Raw genomic sequence first — 19,631 nt, 5'->3', positions numbered from 1 at the left:
AACTATATGGGCCACGATGAACGCCAAGATCTTTTTCCTGACTCGTTGTAGCTAAATTAGCCCCCATCATATTGTATGTATAGTTGGGGTTATTTTTCCAATGTGCATTACTTACATTTATCCACATTAAATTTCATTTGCCATTTTGTTGCCAATCATTAGTTTTTTGTGAGATCTTTTTGAAGTTCTTCACAGTCTGCTTTGGTCTTAACTATCTTGAGCAGTTTAGTATCATCTGCAAACTTTGCCACCTCACTGTTTACCTTTCTCCAGATCATTTATGAATAAATTTGCCAATAGGATTGGTCCTAGGACTGACCCTTGGGGAACACCACTAGTTACCCCTCTCCATTCTGAGAATTTACCATTAATTCCTACCCTTTGTTCCCTGTCTTTTAACCCCAGTTCTCAATCCATGAAAGGACCTTCCCTTTTATCCCATGACAGCTTAATTTATGTAACAGCCTTTGGTGAGGGAGCTTGTCAAAGGCTTTCTGGAAATCTAAGTATACTATGTCCACTGGATCCCCCCTATCCACATGTTTGTTGACCCCTTCAAAGAACTCTAATAAATTAGTAAGACACGATTTCCCTTTACAGAAATCATGTTGACTATTGTTCAACAGTTTATGTTTTTCTATGTGTCTGACAATTTTATTCTTAACTATTGTTTCGACTAATTTGCCGGGTACCGACGTTAGACTTACTGGTCTGCAATTGCCGGGATCACCTCTAGAGCCCTTTTTAAATATTGGCGTTACATTAGTTAACTTCCAGTCATTGGGTACTGAAGCCGATTTAAAGGACAGGTTACAAATCTTGGTTAATAGTTCCGCAACTTCACATGTGAGTTCTTTCAGAACTCTTGGGTGAATGCCATCTAGTCCCGGTGACATGTTAATGTTGAGTTTATCAATTAATTCCAAAACCTCCTCTAGTGACACCTCAATCTGTGACAGTTCCTCAGATTTGTCACCTACAAAAGCCAGCTCTGGTTTGGGAATCTCCCTAAGATCGTCAGCAGTGAAGACTGAAGCAAAGAATCCATTTAGTTTCTCTGCAATGACTTTATCATCTTTAAGCGCTCCTTTCGTATCTCAATCATCAAGGGGCCCCACTGGTTGTTCAGCAGGCTTCCTGTTTCTGATGTACTTAAAAAACATTTTGTTATTACTTTTGGAGTTTTTGGCTAGCCGTTCTTCAAACTCCTCTTTGGCTTTTCTTATTACAATCTTGCACTTAATTTGGCACTGTTTATGCTCCTTTCTATTTGCCTCACTAGGATTTGACTTCCACTTTTTAAAGGAAGTCTTCTTATCTCTCACTACTTCTTTTACATGGTTGTTAAGCCACTGTGGCTCTTTTTTAGTTCTTTTACTGTGTTTCTTAATTTGTTCCTCTCTGACCACAAGCATATCACACAGTGAATTGCCTGGAACTGTGAATGGAAAACACCTACAGCCTTGTATGAGGGGGCAGCAGGTTCTGTTAATTGAGATCGGTAAGTGTGGAGCAAATCTGACATTTAGTGGATTATTGGCACAACACAGTACTATTTGCAGATGGAAGGCAGACGTTCTGATCTACTCTTAGCTAGGTAGCTCTCTGTCATATAGAGTTGGAACCATCACGTATGGTGTCACTTTACTAAGTAGCGTTTGTCTTGCTCCTTTTTGAATACATTCCCATCTACAGCCCACTGCTGCCTTTGCTAGTCTATTGCACACATCATTTACAACCCATGTAAAGGTATTTCTCCTCCACTCCCTGACTGCCCCCTATGTGCAGTGCTTGGCCTCTTGTGCTTAGGACTGTTATTCAAGGGAAGATGTGCTGCATCCACTCCCGCTCTAATTCTTTCCTTTGCAATGCCTCTCTGAATTGTAAAAGCTTTTTTAACTGTAGGAGTTATTGGGTCAGGACTCCTGGGGTCTGATCCTCCAATACCCTGCACCTTGAACCCTCGTTCACACCAGGGCAGAGTAAATGCAATGACTGCACGAGGCTCAGGGCAATGGAGAATCTGAGCCCTGGTTCTGCCACTGACTTACTCTGTGACCTCGGCCAAGTCACTTGGCTGTCAAGTCTGTGCTTCGATAAATCCAGCTGTATTAACGAACATGTATTAGTGTTAGCTACATACACACTTCTGTAGTGGATGGAGGGGGAAGAGCTGCCATGACATTGAATTAGTTAATGTTTGGAAAGGAATTTGAGATCTTTAGATCAGGAGTACTAAGTATAATCACTAATCTCTTTTCTAATTAATACAAGTTTTTGCCTCCAAATTATATGTTCAGAGAGTCCTTATCACCCTTATTCCCTTTTCTGTGTCTTCATTATCTTCCCTGTACTATTTTATGGATAATTTATGTATGTTTTGGATTTCAGTGTGTGCCCCTCTGCTTGGCCAAAGCTAATCCATGTGCTGGTACAAGGGCTGAGACAGGGCTGAAGGGGACGTGCCCTGTGCCTTGCCAACTTCAGGGCTGCTGGGGCCAGTTTGACCCCTCGTACTAAGGTAAACCCCAGTGGCAATGGTCCCTATGAGCCAGAATCACTAGGGTATGAGAATCCCATGTCCTATTTCCCCTCCCACCTTGAATGTCACCCAGCCCAAACACCCCTCACACAGGGGTCCCCTGTGGGGTGTGCAGAGCCAGTAGCGCCCGTAGGGGCTCAGAGGGCATTCACTGGAGGACAGCATTTCTTGGCACGTTGAATAAAACAATGTAAGCACACATCAATGGTCAGTATCACCGACTCACTGGTAATTGACAACCTTTCCTCCCACTTCCACTGAGAAGGAAAAATGCCTTCCCCACTCAAGCAACACCCTGAGGAAATGCCCGGGGAAACAGCTGATCTTTGCAAAGTGCCTGAAAGGTCATCAAACATAGACTCTGCTGCATGGGGGTGGGTGGATAGGTGGCTGAGTTCCAGAGTCACCATGAACACCGTACTGCCAGCCTCCTGACATGCAAATCTATGCCCCCTCAGCCAGGGCTGGGTTTAGGCCTATTCCACCAATTCCCCCGAATCGGGCCCTGCGCCCAGTGAGAATCCTTTCCCCAGCTAGAGGTGCCATTTTAATTTTTACTCACCTGGCGGCGCTCCGAGTCTTCAGCGGCACTTCAGCAGTGGGTCCTTTAGTGCCGCCGAAGACTTGCAGTGAGTGAAGGACCCGCTGCCGAAGTGCCGCCGAAGACTCGGAGCACCGCCTGCTGAGTACAAGCCCCACGTGTTTTATATGTTTTTTTTTTTTTTTTAAGTCATCCCTGCCGGGGCGCCATCAAAACTGTTTGAATTGGGCCCCACACTTCCTAAAGCCGGCCCTGCCCTCAGCTCAAGCATCCCAGCGGATCTTGACCCTCAGGCAAGAGGAGTACAAGGGGCCCCAAATAACATACAGGTCTCCTTGTGGAGTCTAACAGTGCATAAAGCCATCCACCAACACAGGAATCGATTTTGACCTCATTGTGGGTTTGCACCAATGTGACAGGAGAATGAGCCCACAGACTAGTCTTATATTCACAGAGCGAACAGAAGTGGGGTTGAAGTGGAGTCTTTGCACAATTAGTTTGATTTGTAGCTACACTACAAGATTTGACAGTGTCAACCTCCATCATATGCAGCATAGTTGACGTGCTGAAGGTTTTTACGTTGCTGTTTCACTGTGTACTAGAGTGACCAGACAGCAAGTGTGAAAAACCGGGATGGGGGCGGGGGATAATTAGCACGTATACAAGACAAAGCCCCAAATATCGGGACTGTCCCTATAAAATCGGGACATCTGGTCACCCTACTGTGTACATTCCTTATCTCTACCTGTGCTAGTTACTTAGGCAGACACCGCAGGGGAAAATTTCTTGCTTGCCACTCAGCACAGCAGGTGGGGTTTCAACTGAAGGCCTTGTGTATGAGCCACAGAAAAGATAGCTATAAATGTTTGATCACTTGGAGGTGTGAATTCTTAGAAAGATTAAAAGAAAAACAATGGACTATTCAGTAGGTTACATGCTAGAAAAGTTTAACAAGCACACTTCTGTACCTGCTTTAATGTGCTGATTTAATTAGTGGGTGGAGACGGTGCTGAATGCTGAGAGGAGAAATTCTTACAAAGTATTTGTACAAACAGTACTGAAAACAACAGCAGTAAAATGTATTGAGTCAGGTATCATTTGCATAGCCTGAGCAACGGTAAAAAGACACCACCTTAAAAACATACACCGCATAGTCATACCCACCCTTACAGAACCAGTGGAGGATGCAAAACAAAGCTAGCTGATTAAACAACCCGCTGACTGTATTATCAGACACGAAGAAGGTTAAAGAGACACAGACAAGTACCTCCAGGTCTCAAAACTGAAGATGTGCTGCAGTTTTTAAAAGGTTTTTTTTAAAAAGGGTCGAGCCTGATTCTTTTCAGTGACACAGGTGTAAGACAAGAATAATCTAACCAAACTCAGTATAATTACACCAGTGTAAAACTGCTATGAATGAAAGGAGAATTAAGCCCTAACCCTGAGGTCCTTATTCTGATACCCTTCTCTGCACCAGGTAATATGGCCAAATACAAGTTAACAAGAGAGAGATATTATCTTAAACTTGGGATGGAATTTATATTCCTGATCTTACTGCACAGTGCTGGGGCAAAGAATTGACCCTCTGGCATTACTGCATGCTAGGATGTTTTTGTAGTAGCATCACCACAGACCGCTGACTTTTCTTTCTACTCTTGGTCACATACTGTAAGTAGCTACATTAGCCCAGCCCTTCGAACAATTTTCATTCTTTTAGCTTTTCCAGGCCCCTTCTAACATTAATACAAAGATAAAATGCAGACAGACTTCAGGGCAACAAAGAAACTGCAATGCAATTTGTCTATGCAGCAGAAAAGTACTCACTGCTGTTGATTTTTCCATTGCTGACGCTGAACTTCTATTTCGTCAGTACAGGCTTAAAGTTCTTTTCTCTTTGTTTGCCTTAACAGCAGTCAGGGATATAACAGCACCTTGAGGGAGAAACATACAAAAATCAGGCCTGTGTCACAAAGTTTCAAATTTTTCTCTACATTGCATTATATATGAGAATTGGGGTATTTTACTCTTGTCATCTCACACCTTCTCCCCCTAACTCAACCCTAAACTGGAGTAAAAAGTTAAGTAAGCCTTATAGGGAAAAGGCCACCATTAGGTAAAGCAAAATTAATGCCCAAGACAACCACGACTCACATGCCTTACCACCCAAACCCCACTATACCCAAATACATTTATATACTTGTTGTCTGCACAATAAGCCTTCTTTCAGTGCCGGCATACAAGTACCCATGATGCACACATCCAGTCCCTCAGGTAAAGTTAGACACTTTACCCTCTTACCTCCCATCTTTTTGGGTAGGCTTTTAAAGTGACAGCACGCTTCCCAGTAGAGTATCTTAAATTTGCTAAAGTCAGAGTTAAGCTTGTGCCCTTGAATGTGATTGTGAAGAATAGAGGCTTCAGACAGTGACCAGTACCAGATATTTCAGAGGAAGGTACAAAAAACCCATAAAGGACAATTACAAAATAACCTGCCCATAAGGAAATTTCTTCCCGACCCCAGACAGATAGTAGCTGGCTCTTGCCCTGAAAAGTGTTTTCTGTAGCTAGACAGAATTATGCTGCTTCTTTTAGTAACATCTAGTGCAGTTTCCTTTCCACCTAATCTACAGTAACATCTGTAATAGGAAAACATGGCACATTTCCCAGTAGCAGCTTTAATCATTTTGTTAAAACTCCAAAGCACTCCCATGTGCCATGCTGACATCTGCAAAAGAACAAAGCGAAACATTAAATTCACTGGAAGGGAAAGAAATGTCCCCTTTATAGGACTAGGACCAACGTTTAAAATGATTAAGCAGAAAAGATATAGGTAAATTGCAAAGCTTAACAAAAATAGTTTAAAATCCCAGAGCAATAGCAAAATGTATGTGTAGTCTGGGAAGTTACCAACAAACACAAGCTCAAACGGAATCTTTGTAAATCAGTTTCCTCTTTACTCACCTGCTAGGATCTGCGTTCATGATTCTACATTGGCACTGGTGTTGTAGATGCTGATGGCACACAAAATAACAGCTCCTTGCTCTGGATTAAGTGCTTGTGGTATTAGCAACTGTTGTAGTGAAAACACAGAACCCTAAACATAGGACTCAGCAGTGAAATGGAATTTACTGCTTTCCCTTTAAAATTAACTGTACTAATCTTTTGGTTCTTCACAAAACTTTTAGCAAAAGCTTTGTAGCCCTTCAAGAAAGGCATAACCCAGAGATCTGTGCACTGGAAAGAGACCCAGGAATTCAGACACTGAAACCGCCAGCGACCTTGGAAAAGTCATATGGGGCCAGATTTTAAGAAGGGTTACGCACCCACAGCTCCCACGGAATTTAAAAGGAGCTATGGGTGTTCAGCAGTTGTTTAAATCAAGCCTTAACCTTTGCCTTGGTATCCTCATCCATAAAAATGGCAATAACACCACCTACTTCCCAAGGTGTAGAGAAGACTATAACACTAAGTATTAAGAAGAAGAATGATAAGTTCACCTTAAAAAGAAAACCTGATATGAATTTTGTAAGGTGAAGCACAGGGACTACAGTTATCTGGGGAGCTCCTAAATGACCTCATTGTATGTTGCAGTTTGAAAGACTTTCTTATATTCACAGCAGGCAACGAACACAACAAATATCAACAGGCTATTCATCTCTGTGATGGACCTGAAAACAGAGCAAACAAAATCGAACCTTCTCTTCAATGGTGTATCTGTGCTGAACCATTAGCTCAGAGTTTAAATAATATTTGGGGCAGTTTATTATTGCATTGACAACTGATAAAAGATCCTTTCAACACAGCAAGCAGGCAGTGGTGTTAAACTTAAACATCTGCGTGCCAGACATGTCAAAGTGAAGATGCCTGCTCAAGGAAGATCAGTAAATTTGAATATGACAAGCATTCTGAGATGCTTTGATCTGACCAGGGCCGGCTTTAGGAAGTGTGGGGCCCAATTCGAACAGTTTTGACGGGGCCCTGGCAGGGATGACTAAAAAAAAATCCAAACCAAAACAACAACAAAAAACACCTGTAGAAAAACAAGTGGGGCTTGTATTCACCGGGCGGTGCTCTGAGTCTTCGGTGGCACTTCGGCAGTGGGTCCTTCACTCGCTCCAGGTCTTTGGCGGCACTGAAGGACTCGCCGCCGAAGTGCCGCCGAAGACCCAGAGCAAGCGAAGGACCCGCTGCCAAAGTGCCACTGGAGACCCGAAGCGCCGCCAGGTTAGTAAAAATTAAAAAGGCGCCTCTAGCCAGGGAAGGGATTCTCACTGGGTGCGGGGCCTTCTTAGGCGCAGGGCCTGATTCGGGGGAATTGGTGGAATTGGCCTAAAGCCGGCCCTGTATCTGACACATTATTGTAATCTGTTTGTTGCTAAGCAATATTTCCTCATTTATGTTCGTGTGCCAATACACTTTGATCTTCTCACACTGGTTGTGCAGATGTCCCAGTTTATCTGTGTTTCTCTTCTCTACCTATTTGTTGCTCCTTATTAGGAAAGCCGGTCATCTTTTAATTCAGAGATGTATGTTTGTTTATGGATAAAGCATTTGGTTAACATGAAACATTTACAAAGAAAAAAGAAACTGCACAGATATCAAAATGTCAATAATATTGAACAGATGCTTCTTTCTGCAGCGCAGCTGTAAAATGTATTGAGTCAGGTATCATTTGTATAGCCTGAGCAACGGTAAAAAGACACCACCTTAAAAACATACACCGCACAGTCATACTCACCCTTACAGAACAAGTGGAGGATGCAAAACAAAGCTAGCTGATCAAACAGCCTGCTGACTGTATTATCAGACACGAAGAAGGTTAAAGAGACACAGACAAGTACCTCCAGGTCTCAAAACTGAAGGTTGCTGCAGTTTTTAAAAGGTTTTTTTGTAAAAGGGGTGAGCTTGATTCTTTTCAGTGACACAGGTGTAAGTCAAGTATAACTAATCAAACTCAATATAATTACACCAGTGTAAAACTGGTATGAATGAAAGGAGAATTAAGCCCTAACCCTGAGGTCCTTATTCTGATACTCTTCTCTGCATCAGGTAATAGCTTACAGGGCTTTGGAGCAGAGCCTGGAGCTGGAGCGCGGAGCAGCAGGTTTTTGCCTGGAGCTGGAGTGGAGCTGGAGCTCAGCTCCAAAGCCCTGCCTTACACTGTGGACGGTCCCAATGAAGTCCAGGGGGCTACTTGTGTAAATAAGAGATTATTCAAGATAACTAAGAGTGGCAGAACTAACTCTTTGATATTTACACAGACCTTGCTCAGGTAAAACTCTCATTGACTTCAGTGGGAGTTTATCTTAGTAAATCCTCCCCAGAAACTGAGTGAAAACTGAACACCATATTCTGAGCTGGTGTAAATGGAGCTGAGAACCTGGTCCTGAGCGAGAACTTCAGGTTTGGGCCCCAGATGAATACACATGTGTTTTCAATTGTTTTTAATGTAAATGAAAAGATTTCATTTGGGATTGAAAACATTTTCCTTGTCGTATTGGAAAGCCAAACAGTAGCATTGTGGTAATGCCGAGGGGTTCTATTCTTTCTGCACAGGATACAAGGAATAAGGGTTACTCATAGCAAGCCACAGCAGATCATGGTCTCATAAAATAAACTCGCTCTTTAATGTGAAATCTTTGTAGATGAACAAGAAAGTAACAGATGGCCAAATTCAACCCTGCTGTAAAACTTTACTGACTTCAGTTTGGCCCATTGTGTGTTAATTCTTGATAGCAAAACATACGACTCCATAACTGAAGCCAAAACACTACCATTTGTCTTTACACTGCTGTGTTCCTCATTTGTTTGTTTGAATATTTTATTTCTTTTTACCCCGGAGTATCCTTGATCTGTTCTATTATCATGGTTAAGGAGGGAGTGATCTATATAAATAGTCACTTAAAACAATTTTTTTAAAACAAATTTAACTTTTTCACTAAAGTCTGAGATAAGCATTCTGAATTTAATATTACCTTGTTACTACTCTACATATTACTTTCATAGCTAGAGATTTTTAAATCTCAGCTCAGATTTCAAAGTTAATGGGCCAGATCCTCAGGTAGTACAAGTCAGCATAGCAGCTTTTGCTTCAATGGAGCTATGACAATTTACATTAGCTGCGGTCCTGGCACAATATTTAACATAGGAGAACTTGGCTATATATTACATTCAAATACAAAGAATGAGGCTTCCACAATTCTAAAAAGGGCTGTTCTTTTATGGAAGTCCAAACTTAAGACTTAAAAATAATTCAGGACATTTAGAGACGTTATAAAGCCTCAGAGCAAAATCAATATGTATTATGCCAATCCTGATGATAAACTTAAAAAAATGTATTTTTTCAGTGTTAGAAGATCCTTTTACTTTGGACCCCTGACAATTCTTTTGCAATAGCAAAAGCCACACCAACATTATGGTCTAGATCAAATGCTATTTCTTTTCCTTAGTTGTTCTTGTGCATTATTTTCTTTAGATCTGTGCTTACTTTTGGTTGTTTTGTGGTGGTGACTTGTGCTTTCAGGGGCGAAGCTTTGTTAGTGGTCCCAATTCCCCACTGCCTTGCAACTTGTGGCAAGAGTTGCTTTAAACTGACTGTAAAATGCTCCCATCCTGGTTCTGAAGTATCTCACACTCCCTTTTCCTGGTGTCAATAATAACACAAGTTAAAAGGCAATGGAGAATCCAGCCAATAACTCTGATACAGACATGTGCGTTCCTGATTTGTTTATCTTCCCACATCTGATTTCCTGGATTTCTCTATCCATCTTCTTTAGAAACTGGTTCCTTATTTAGTTCTTCTTTTCCTCTAGGTTTCTCTTTGGTCTCTCCTTCCCTTCTTACTTTTTGGTGATTGATTTTTCAGACCTTTTTACCCTCTGCATAGCTGGCACTACATTTTCAACCCTGGCCATTGTGCAAATCTGTGAACTTTAAACAGAATCCTATTGCAGAGCAGAAACATCTATTTTTTTTAAGTGACATATCCTTCTTTGCACTGCATATTTTAAAAAGCAGCAGGTTCTGAAAGACAATCCCGCTGCTCTCCCAAAACTGAGAACAGAGCTGGTGCCATCACAACAAACCACACATCAAAGTCCAACGTGGTGAAGATGCATTAACAACATCACTGAGTTGTGATGCAGCACTCCAATGATGGAACAAACCCATCATTCTCACATGACGCCTAGCATAGTAGATCTGTTTTGTTGCTCCAAATAATTTTACTCCTGCCTGCGTAGTGTGAGATCTGTCGGGTAAGCATTTATTTATATATTCTAGCATCAGGGTAGCCAACAGAATGGGTCAAAACCAGGTGCATAAACCCCGCACAACTTTAATCCAGCCAAAGCCCTCCTGTTTCCAGTAGAGCAGTGCTCACCAAACCGTCAATCGCGATGGACTAGTCGATCCTGGGGACTCTACCAGTCGATCGTGATCTCTGGGGATGTAGCAGGGCTGCTGCTAAGGAAGGATCCCTGCCTGCTGCGGCCCCATGCTGCTCCCAGAAGCGGCCAGCACACCCCCACGAGGAGGGATCTTCGTGTGCTGCTCGGCGGGAGGCCACACTCCAATCCTGAGCCCCTTCCCAGAGCCAGCACCCCAACCCCCCTCTACTCCAACCCCTGCCCCAGGCTCAGCCCAGAGCCTCCTCCCACACTGAGAACCCCTTGGCCCCAGCCCAGAGCCTGCATCCCCTCTTGCACCCCAAGCCTCTGCCTCAGCCCAGTGAAAGTGAGTGAGTGTGGGGGAGAACGAGCAACGGAGGGGGAGGGACTGAGTGAGCAGGGAAGGACTTTGGGGAAGGGGTGGGGTAGATCCTGGGTTGCCCTTAAATTCAAAAAGGTTGGAGACCACTGCTCTAGAGGGAGCAACAGATCCCCAAAGAACACTTTGTTTCAATTCCAGTTCCCACAACCTCCTTCTCAAACCATACCCATCTGCAACCCAAATAAGGATGGAGGGGAAACAGTTACCAGATAATAACACCCTTACCCCACCCCCAGGCCTCACCCATTCCCTGAGGCCCTGCCCACTCCACCCCTCCATCACTTGCTCTGCCCCACCCTTTCTCTTTCACTGGGCTGGGGCAGGGGGCTGGAGTGCAGGAGGGGGTAAGGGCTCTATCTGGGGGATATGGGCCAGAAATGAGGGGTTCAGGGTGCAGGAGGGGGCTCTGGGTTGAGACAGGGGGGTGCAGTGCAGGAGGGGGTGAGGGCTCCATCTGGGGGGTATGGGCTCTGGGGTGGGGCTAGGGATGAGATGTTTGGGTTACAGGAGGGGACTCAGGGCTGAGGCAAGGGATTGGGGTGCAGGCTCTGGGATGGAGTTGGGGTGTGGGGGGGCTCAGGGCTAGGGCAGGGGGTTGGGGTGTGGAAGGGGGCTCAAGGCTGGGGCAAGGAGTTGAGGCACAGGAAGGAGTTCGGTGTGCAGGTCCAGGCAACCCTTACGTCAGGCGGCTCCCAGTAGCGGCCCACACGTCCAGCTTCTAGGCACCGTGCAGGTGCTGCCTCCACAGCTCCCATTGGCCGCAGTTCCCAGCCAATAGGCGCTGCAGAACTGGCGCTTGGGGCAGAGGCAGCATGCAGAGCCCTGTGGCTGCTTCTGTGCCTAGGAGCCAGACGTGCCCGCCGCTTGTGGGAGCCGTGGGGTGCCAGGGCAGACAGGAAACCTGCCTTAGCCCCACTGTGCCACCAACCGGGCTTTTAGGGGCCTAGTCACTGGTGCTGATTGAGCCGCCAGGGTCCTTTTGACCGACTGAAAACCGGAGCCTGGCAACCCTAGATCGCGCGCCAGGTGCTGTACACCTGGCCCACGGCCACAGAGGCAGCGCTGGCCCGCTGGGGGCCCTAAGCAGGAATACCCCCCCCCCCCAATAAGGGCAGAGGGCTGGCAGCGAGCAGCCTGACGGATTTCCCGGGCGGCCAGGAGGCAGCGTGTCCCTGAGGGGGCGAGCCCCTGCCACCCCCGGCCTGCGCTGTGTTGTGGCACCACGGGCACGTTACCATGGTGACATGGGGCCACCCCGCTGAATCCAGCGGACACCCTTGAAGGGAGGGGGGACGCTCTAGCCAGGCTTCCTTTTGCTCTCTGTGGTTCGGGCCGGAAGGGGTCAGCTTTGTTCCGGTCACTGCCGGAAGTGGGTGACGGGCGGGGTCGGTTGCCGTGGCAACGCGGGGCTGTTTACCAGCGGGGCTGGGCGAGGGCTGCCGGATGGAGCGGCGCGGAGGTGAGAGACCGGATCAGCCGGGCGGCCCCGTGTGCGCCTGCGGGCCCTGCTCGGGCCTTCCCCGGGGACTCTATGCCGGGGTCCCCCCAGGGGACTCCCCCTTGCGCCCCCGCCCCTCGCCCGACCGAGCACCCCCGGGACCCGCCCCGCTCTCCACCCCGGCCCTGGTGGACCCTCAGGACACAGACACTTCTCGGCCTTCCCACCAGCACAAGCGCCAAATCCTGCCCCCCCCTCCCCAGCGGGTGATGGGCAGGGCGGGGCGGGCAGTGCCTCTGGGGTGCACCCTGGAGGGTAGATCCACGGGAAGGGGACGTTTCCCAAAGTAGCCACCGGTTCGGAGTGCTCCCTCGCCCTCCCCCAACTTGAGCTCCTAAGGGAGGCTAGAGAGAGCCCGGGACTGGGAGTCAGGGGAGACCTGTTCCCAGCTCCACCACCGACCTGCTGGGTAACCTTGGCCAAGTCACTTCCCCTCAGTTTCCCCACTGACCCTCCTTTGTAAAATGTTGTGTCCGAACTGATCTGGAGCTTTGCTTTGAGATCAGCTGATGGAAAGTGCTAGCTAAGAGCTGGGGGTATTATTCTGAAAAATGGATTTTCAGAGGTGGTGAGCAGCTCTGGCTGGGAGCTCAGCATGGCTAAAAAATCACATTCAATGTGACTGAAGTTAGGCACCCAAAACTCAAAGGCCTCAAAATTAGTGGCCACTTTTGAAAGCATAGGCCTCTTAGTACTAGACCCAAAGTGCATCCTTTGGAGTCCTAACTGCTGACCAGTGGGCGCCCTGTCCTTGTAAATGCAGCATGAGGACAAAGCAGATCAGCTGCAGGTTTGAGTACTAGTGCACTCAAATGACAATGCCGCTTCTGTTCACCCGTCTAGGGGATTTGTGCATTTATTGTTGATTTAACTACCTGTGTAAACATATACTAAATGCACGTAGCCCTTCGGCTCCTGGCTAGTTGCCAATGCTGCCCTCACCAAATTAGGGCTCCCCTGGACTAAGCATTCGATGCTGCAACAATTGCACAAAGTCAAGAAAGGTTGAGTCAAGTGAGTACTGGATTGCTTGCTCAGTAATTATACCGATTTATTCAAAAGAACTCTCTGTCCTCTCCATTTTCTGTGCCCTTTGGGAAAGCAGTAACTACTGTCTTGGGTCTCCAGCAGCTTAAAATCTTCTTAATACAGTGCACAGCTCTATTACTATGGGCCTCTGATTGAGAAACCCAACTTGAAACTGAAGAAACTGTCTTGTTTAAAGACTGGGGTGACAGTTTTAAATAAGCACTTATTTTAAAATGAAATGATGCTTGTCCAGCACTCAAAAGACGCAGAGTATTTCTTAGGGGATTATTCATAATTTTGCTCACTGTCAATATATTTCTAGACAGCTGGTAACTCTCATTTGCCATGTTCAAGAATCCTTCTTTGAAGGCGTGTAAGACCATGGTTTTTAGCTCTTCATATTGATTTTGCTGCCTTGGAGTTTATCTGAAGCTTTAAACCAAATAATACTCCTACCCTTTTAATATACTCCTAGGAAATTATTATTGGTGATTTAGATTTTGTGTCCAGATTATTACGGTCAGTCAGCTTGCCTGTACATTTATTGTGTTGTAAGTAAATAGATCACTTAGTCAGGTGGCTGAGTGATGATTATTGCACCTTAGAACAGCTTGATAGTGAAAGCATGCCAAGGCACACCTGTACATTGAGACTGTACTTTGTCTTTGCTAGACGTTTAATTTACTGATCATTTCCATTTCACTGAGACAAGAGAGGAAGGCGGAGAAACAAGGTGTTAAATAACACATCACTGGCAAAAGGCCCATGAGCATCTGGTTTTCCAACTTTAGTTAATTTGATGAATATGGTGGAACATGAATGTTGGCATCCCCCTTGGAGTAACAGACGGTTTATGCACTTGAGAAGAGACGTTGGATTATGAAGGTGGGTTAGATGGCAAGGGGTGGGGCAGCTTTCCCCGCAGAGGGTGTAAATCCAAATAAACCTGCCATTTGGTCATTCCAAATGTTTTGTTTGGTTTTGGGGTAGCCAGTGTGTGACAATGGTCTCAAGGTACCATTATGGCATCCAGGGATTGCCAGGTCATGTGGAAAACTTGCCTCTTTTTCCTTGGCCAAACCATCCTTACCCAATGAGCGAGTGATGCAGGCATCATTATCCTAACTCTAAGCCACTGGATAATCCTCCCGTGGCTCTAAGGCTGCTTTGAATTATTGGAGCAAAGTGGTCTTGTTGCAGCTGAGGATCAGAGTCACTGAGTAGAATTCTACTCCATCTTTAGTAGAAGACCTATATAGTAACACTCATTAAGGAAATGAGTTTCAAGGTCTTTTGGCTGGTCACTTACGACAGGTTTCAGTGGATTGAATCAGCCATAGTGGCTCAAAGGACTTAAATAAGAGACTTCTAAATTTTTTAAAAGCCAGACTGCAGTCAGTCGTACCTAAAAGTCCACACTGGGAGCTTAATCGACACCTCAGAGATAGCAATGATTTCATATCTGCTGTTCCACATACCCTCACTTGCCACATTCAATAAGTGAATAACATCAGAATAAAAAACGGGTTATATGTTTTTCACTAAAACCTTTGTACAAACTGACACGTGCACAGTTGGCTACACTGCAGAGTTATCCTGGGTATGGGTCGGAACATGCAGGTTTGTCTAGCCTGGGTGTGAGCATTCCCACAGAAAAGCCCTACCCACTGCATCTGTACTCCCTCGTGTGTCTGGGGGCAGAGCCCGTGATTCTTTGTGCTGAGAAGCTCTAGGATCCTTTCACAGTTTTGTCAATTGCGGGAGAACTTGCCTGTCCTCCGAGGAGGAGAGAAGGCCATAAAGGACTACACGAGTCGCATCCTTACTGCAGAATGGGCAAGTTTCAGCCAGAGCTAAAGCACTGCTTGGCCTACAACTCATACCCCCCAGCCATGCAAGCAAGCATAGGGTCAAAGTGCAAAATAAGCACATGCTTGATGGTTTTGTGTATGGATGGTATTGGGGCTTGGGAGCACGGGCTAAAGGTACAGTGTAGACATACCCTTAGAGAGGAAAGACTGTGGCTAAAACACTGGTCTGAGACGCAAGAGTTCCTGGCTCTACTACAGGCTTGTGTGATCTTGGTTAAGGATAATAATACTTCCTCTCACCCACCCTTAGTGTGTCTTATCTGTTTAGATAATGAGCTGTTTGGAGCAGTTACTGTCTGGTGCCTAGCACTAGTGAGGCCCAAACCCAGCTGGTGACTCTAGAAGTTATTGCAAGACAAATAATAAATAACACCCCATTCCATCTATTAAAATAAATAACGGCTTCCCCTACTTTAAATCCTTGAAGAACAGTAAGAACACTTAGCACTGAATATATAGTGCTGTGCAGACAATATACAGGATATACCATGTAAACAGACTTAAAACCTCTCTTTTGTTATCTGGCTTTAATATTTGAACTCCCCAAGAGTCATGGTTCTGATCCCAGCGGGACTGACTCACCCATTTGTCCTTCTGATCTTAGTGAATGGAGTACTGTGCTGCAGGGGGGCCCTTCTCATGAGACCTGAAAAAAAACAAAACAAAAAAAACAACCCACCAAGGTTTTATCTGCCATGCTGTTAAAAATCCCACGGCACTTTTCACTGCTCTGGTGTCCTTTATCAGCATTTCCCTTCCTCTGTTGTGCAGCTGACCACAGCCCTTCATCCCAGATGTGGCTGCATCGTGTTGTGAGTACGTAGCTTGTAAGGCACTTTGGGATCCTTCCAGAGGAAACCCACTTGTGTTTTTCCTACAACGCTATAAGTGAACATAGTGTTTTACTGACATACGGGCCTATTCCCTACACCAAAGAACCTTGATTTGTTACAAAGCCAGCATCTGGGAATAAATGCCACAGCAACAGTGCTGTTCTGTAATCTCCCTGCACACAGTGAATCAGCACATGCCAGGATACCCTACTATCATGATAAACACAGTGCAGCATAAAAACAGGGGTACTCTAGTGAAGTAAAATGCTGTAAACTTTTTTCTTCCCTCTGTCTCCCCCTCTACAGGTGTCTTGAGAAGCAATGGCCACAGTAGCACCTCTGAACATAGCACCATCTGAATGCAACACCACTTTGGGCACTGCAGAAGCTTTCATTTGGCTGTCAGACACCATCAATATGCATGTCACCCGGCCGAAATCTGCCAAGGGTCGCACAAGATCAAGCTTGAATTACTCCCATAGTGTGGAGGCCTATTCTTACAGAGTGCCATCCTCCCCTCAGCCAGCAGCTCCCTATGAAGCAGCAAGCAATCAAAGAGCATCATCTACCAAACCATCTTACCAGCCAGGGCAGGTGTCTCCTGATGAAATCCCAGAGCTCCTCCAGCGAGTGCCCTTGAGGACCTCCTCTTCCCTAAATAAGTACAGAGTGCTTCCGTCCATCAGCAGGAAGGGCTTGGGGAAGAGTGCTGTGGAAACAGTGATCGAACAGACCAACAAACTGAAAATGAGTAGTAGACAGGAGGAGGAGCAATCATCCAAATCTCTTCCCGGAGAGTTAAAATCCACTGGTGTAATGACAGAGAATGAAGGGGCTAGAGGGGAATGCTCTAAAGTCCAGCCTCCCATTTCTGAGAAGAAGCCGTTAAGGAAAACAAGAGAGGAAAGCTCGTCATCCTCAGTTTTAAACTTGGAGGAGCCACTGAAGAAAGAACCAAGACTGCTGCTTGCTGTTAGGTCTCCTTCTGGTCAAAGATTCGAACATCACTTCAGGCCTACAGATAGCCTTCAGACAGTCCTTGCTGTGGCAGAACAAAAGAACACAACTAAATACAAATGCTGTAGTGTTGAAACGATGGAAGTGCCGAGGAGGAGCTTTCCTGACCTCACGAAGTCCCTGCAAGAGTGCGGGATCCCACACAAGTCAGTGTTGTGCATCCTACAGGAAGAGCAAGATGGAGATGTCTAAATGTACAATGATTCTCACACAACTTGTGTCTCCTTTTAGCATACAACTCTCTTGGATGCCATGGATTTCCCTTTGATGAGTGGTCTAAGAACTGAACCAGCCTGATCTGTTTCAGTGGTCTACTTCTTAGTCCCACTATCTTCCAAGCACTTCCCTTGAAGTAGACTTGTATATAAATAGTGTGATGAAATACTTCTTAATTATTTTAAAGTGTATGTACACACCACATTAAGAGTATCTTTTTTCCATGTGTACAATCACAATTCACTTTAAGAGTGGGCACCAGCTTCTGGGCTTCATAGTATTTCTAAATGGGTTTTTAAAGAGTTTCTATTCTTCTGGGAAGACCCACTTTTCTAATGCCTTCTCTTCTGGTGGTAGGTGGCCTGTCTCATCTTCTCTGTTTCTGTTCCAGGAATGTACCACTTCCCCAAATGAAGTCTGAGTCAGAATAATACCTGGAACTGGGAAGATACAAGCAGCACTATTTATTCCTATTTTGATTCCTTAAAGCTACATTAATGATCTTCATAATAAAGTAGCTTATTAGCTGCAAGAACAGCTACTGTGGTCAATACACAGAAAATGGTCTCAAAGCAGTAACTCAAACTGAGTTTGTGAGAGTAAATACATTGCTGGGAGGTGTTAAAAGTACAAAGTCAAGGGTAAAGTATATTCAAGAATCAAACTATTCCCATATAACCTCAGTGCCTCAAGAGTATGACTGCTTTGTCTTCTCATAAAAGGAAAGTCATGGTTAAGGTGGTCTGATTCCTGTATGGATACAAAGAGGACTTTTTTAAAAACTCATTAAGCTTGCTTTCTTCATCAAGTGCATAAGATTGTGATGCACACCTGTAAATCAGGAAATCCAGAGTTAAGGGTGGATTGTCTGCTGTAACTTTGAATTTTAGCACTGTTTGCTACAGCAATTTAATGTTCTTTTAAAGTGAACTCTGTTAACCTAAGCAACTAACTTTTGCGTTTTGGCTAAATACATACAGGAAGAGTTCTGGTGGGGCTGTTATTTACCGAATAGACTGTACCTCAAACTATTGTGCTATTTATTTTCTATAGTTCAGACAAATCAAGCTGTTCAAGTAGAGTGGCTTGGTCCTGTCTTTCTGTATTAATGCAGCTGCTGTGCACGTGCTAAAAACCTCACATTTTTTTTTAGTGGAAAACCTTACTGTCCACGTGCAGTAGCTGAGTTTGAACACCCAGTATAATAAGAGAATGGATCAGGCTACCTGACTGGACAGCTTGCCAAATAGTAGTCTACTTTTGAGTATTACAGGTGAAACAAATTCAGTGTTTTTGCCTCACCGTAATGGCCAAACCAACCATTTGTAAAGGGTGGTCGAATATTTGTGCTTTACTGTGATCACAGGTGCTGAATTTCAGTCAAAAGCAAATATTTGTAGGCCAGCAATTAAGCCCCATAGAACAAGACAGCTGCTGAAATACTAGCACGTGATGCTGCAAGTGGTGACACTGATCTGTTGACTTCAATAGCAGCATTTAGATGACTACACTAAGCTAGAAACATTCTCAATTGCCTTCAGGGGTACAGCAGTATCAGAGCTTAGTTGTAATCCTCATTAGAAACCTATTTGGGAACATGGTAGAAAGAATGTTTCACTATGAAAATTGCCAAGAGCAGTGGGAGGAATGAACTGTATGACTCTGTTCTGTTGGTGAGAGATGGCTGGTTCAAGTGGCAGAACTGAGTGTAGTGTTGTTGGCCAGCACACTACAGCACAGAAGAACCCGCTAATGCTAAAGAATGCAAACCACCTCCATAAGCAAAGCGTTCAGTTCTTTTTGAATAAATCTGTGCTATTAACTGGTGGCTTCATACCCCTTTTTAAATACTTAGTTGTGAAATGTGACCAAAGCACTGTAAGATGTTACCGCAGCCATTGCTTCCTCCAGCTGGTTTTCAAACCTTTTCCGCTTTAATGCACCTATTCAAGTCACATCTTGGCTAGGATAAAGGGAATATAGGATGAAGAGCTTTGCTGTGAAAAAATCAGTGAGCAACTTCACTGGAAACTATAGCATTGTTTCAGTAGCTACTGCAGGTTTTATGGATTGACACAATCTCTTCCCCCACAGATCAGCTAGTCACATGACATACAGGAATAGGCTAAGGGAAGTGGTGGAAAAAAATCACATTTAAGCTATAAAACAAATACCAGCTCAAGTACTGTCAGTTTACTGTTTGAGATGTGTGTATGATGTTACATTTAAACAATGTTAAATAAACTGTTTTCAGTGTGAAGCTAAGACCAGCAGATTTCCTGAGTGCAACTTGGATTTGAAATCAAGGGTTTAC

The 19,631-nt window shown here is 44.9% G+C and overlaps 1 protein-coding gene across 4 annotated transcripts; it reads left to right on the top strand.

The window, feature by feature from the left end:
- The first annotated feature begins 12,219 nt into the window (after positions 1–12,219).
- Positions 12,220–19,582, top strand: UBXN10 (UBX domain protein 10). Of its 4 annotated transcripts, none has more exons than XM_032779554.2 (3): positions 12,220–12,312; positions 14,053–14,265; positions 16,391–19,582. In XM_032779554.2, exon 3 carries the CDS (start codon positions 16,406–16,408, stop codon positions 17,291–17,293), a length of 888 nt encoding a protein of 295 aa, XP_032635445.1. In that variant the 5' UTR covers positions 12,220–12,312; positions 14,053–14,265; positions 16,391–16,405; the 3' UTR covers positions 17,294–19,582. The 4 variants fall into 4 exon arrangements, with proteins under 4 accessions (XP_032635445.1, XP_032635448.1, XP_032635447.1 ...); XM_032779556.2 differs by having other exon boundaries at positions 12,221–12,312; positions 14,093–14,265; XM_032779555.2 differs by having other exon boundaries at positions 12,226–12,312; positions 14,088–14,265.
- The last annotated feature ends 49 nt before the right edge of the window (positions 19,583–19,631 follow it).

Source organism: Chelonoidis abingdonii, chromosome 23, assembly GCF_003597395.2.
Source record: "Chelonoidis abingdonii isolate Lonesome George chromosome 23, CheloAbing_2.0, whole genome shotgun sequence".
In the NCBI taxonomy this organism is placed as follows: Eukaryota; Metazoa; Chordata; order Testudines; family Testudinidae; genus Chelonoidis; species Chelonoidis abingdonii.
Note: the sequence above shows the minus strand (reverse complement) of the source record. Positions and strands in the feature narration are given on the sequence as shown.

Excerpts from the sequence above, each read along its gene's own strand:
- UBXN10 (XM_032779557.2), top strand. The coding sequence starts at position 16,406 with ATGGCCACAGTAGCACCTCTGAACATAGCACCATCTGAATGCAACACC.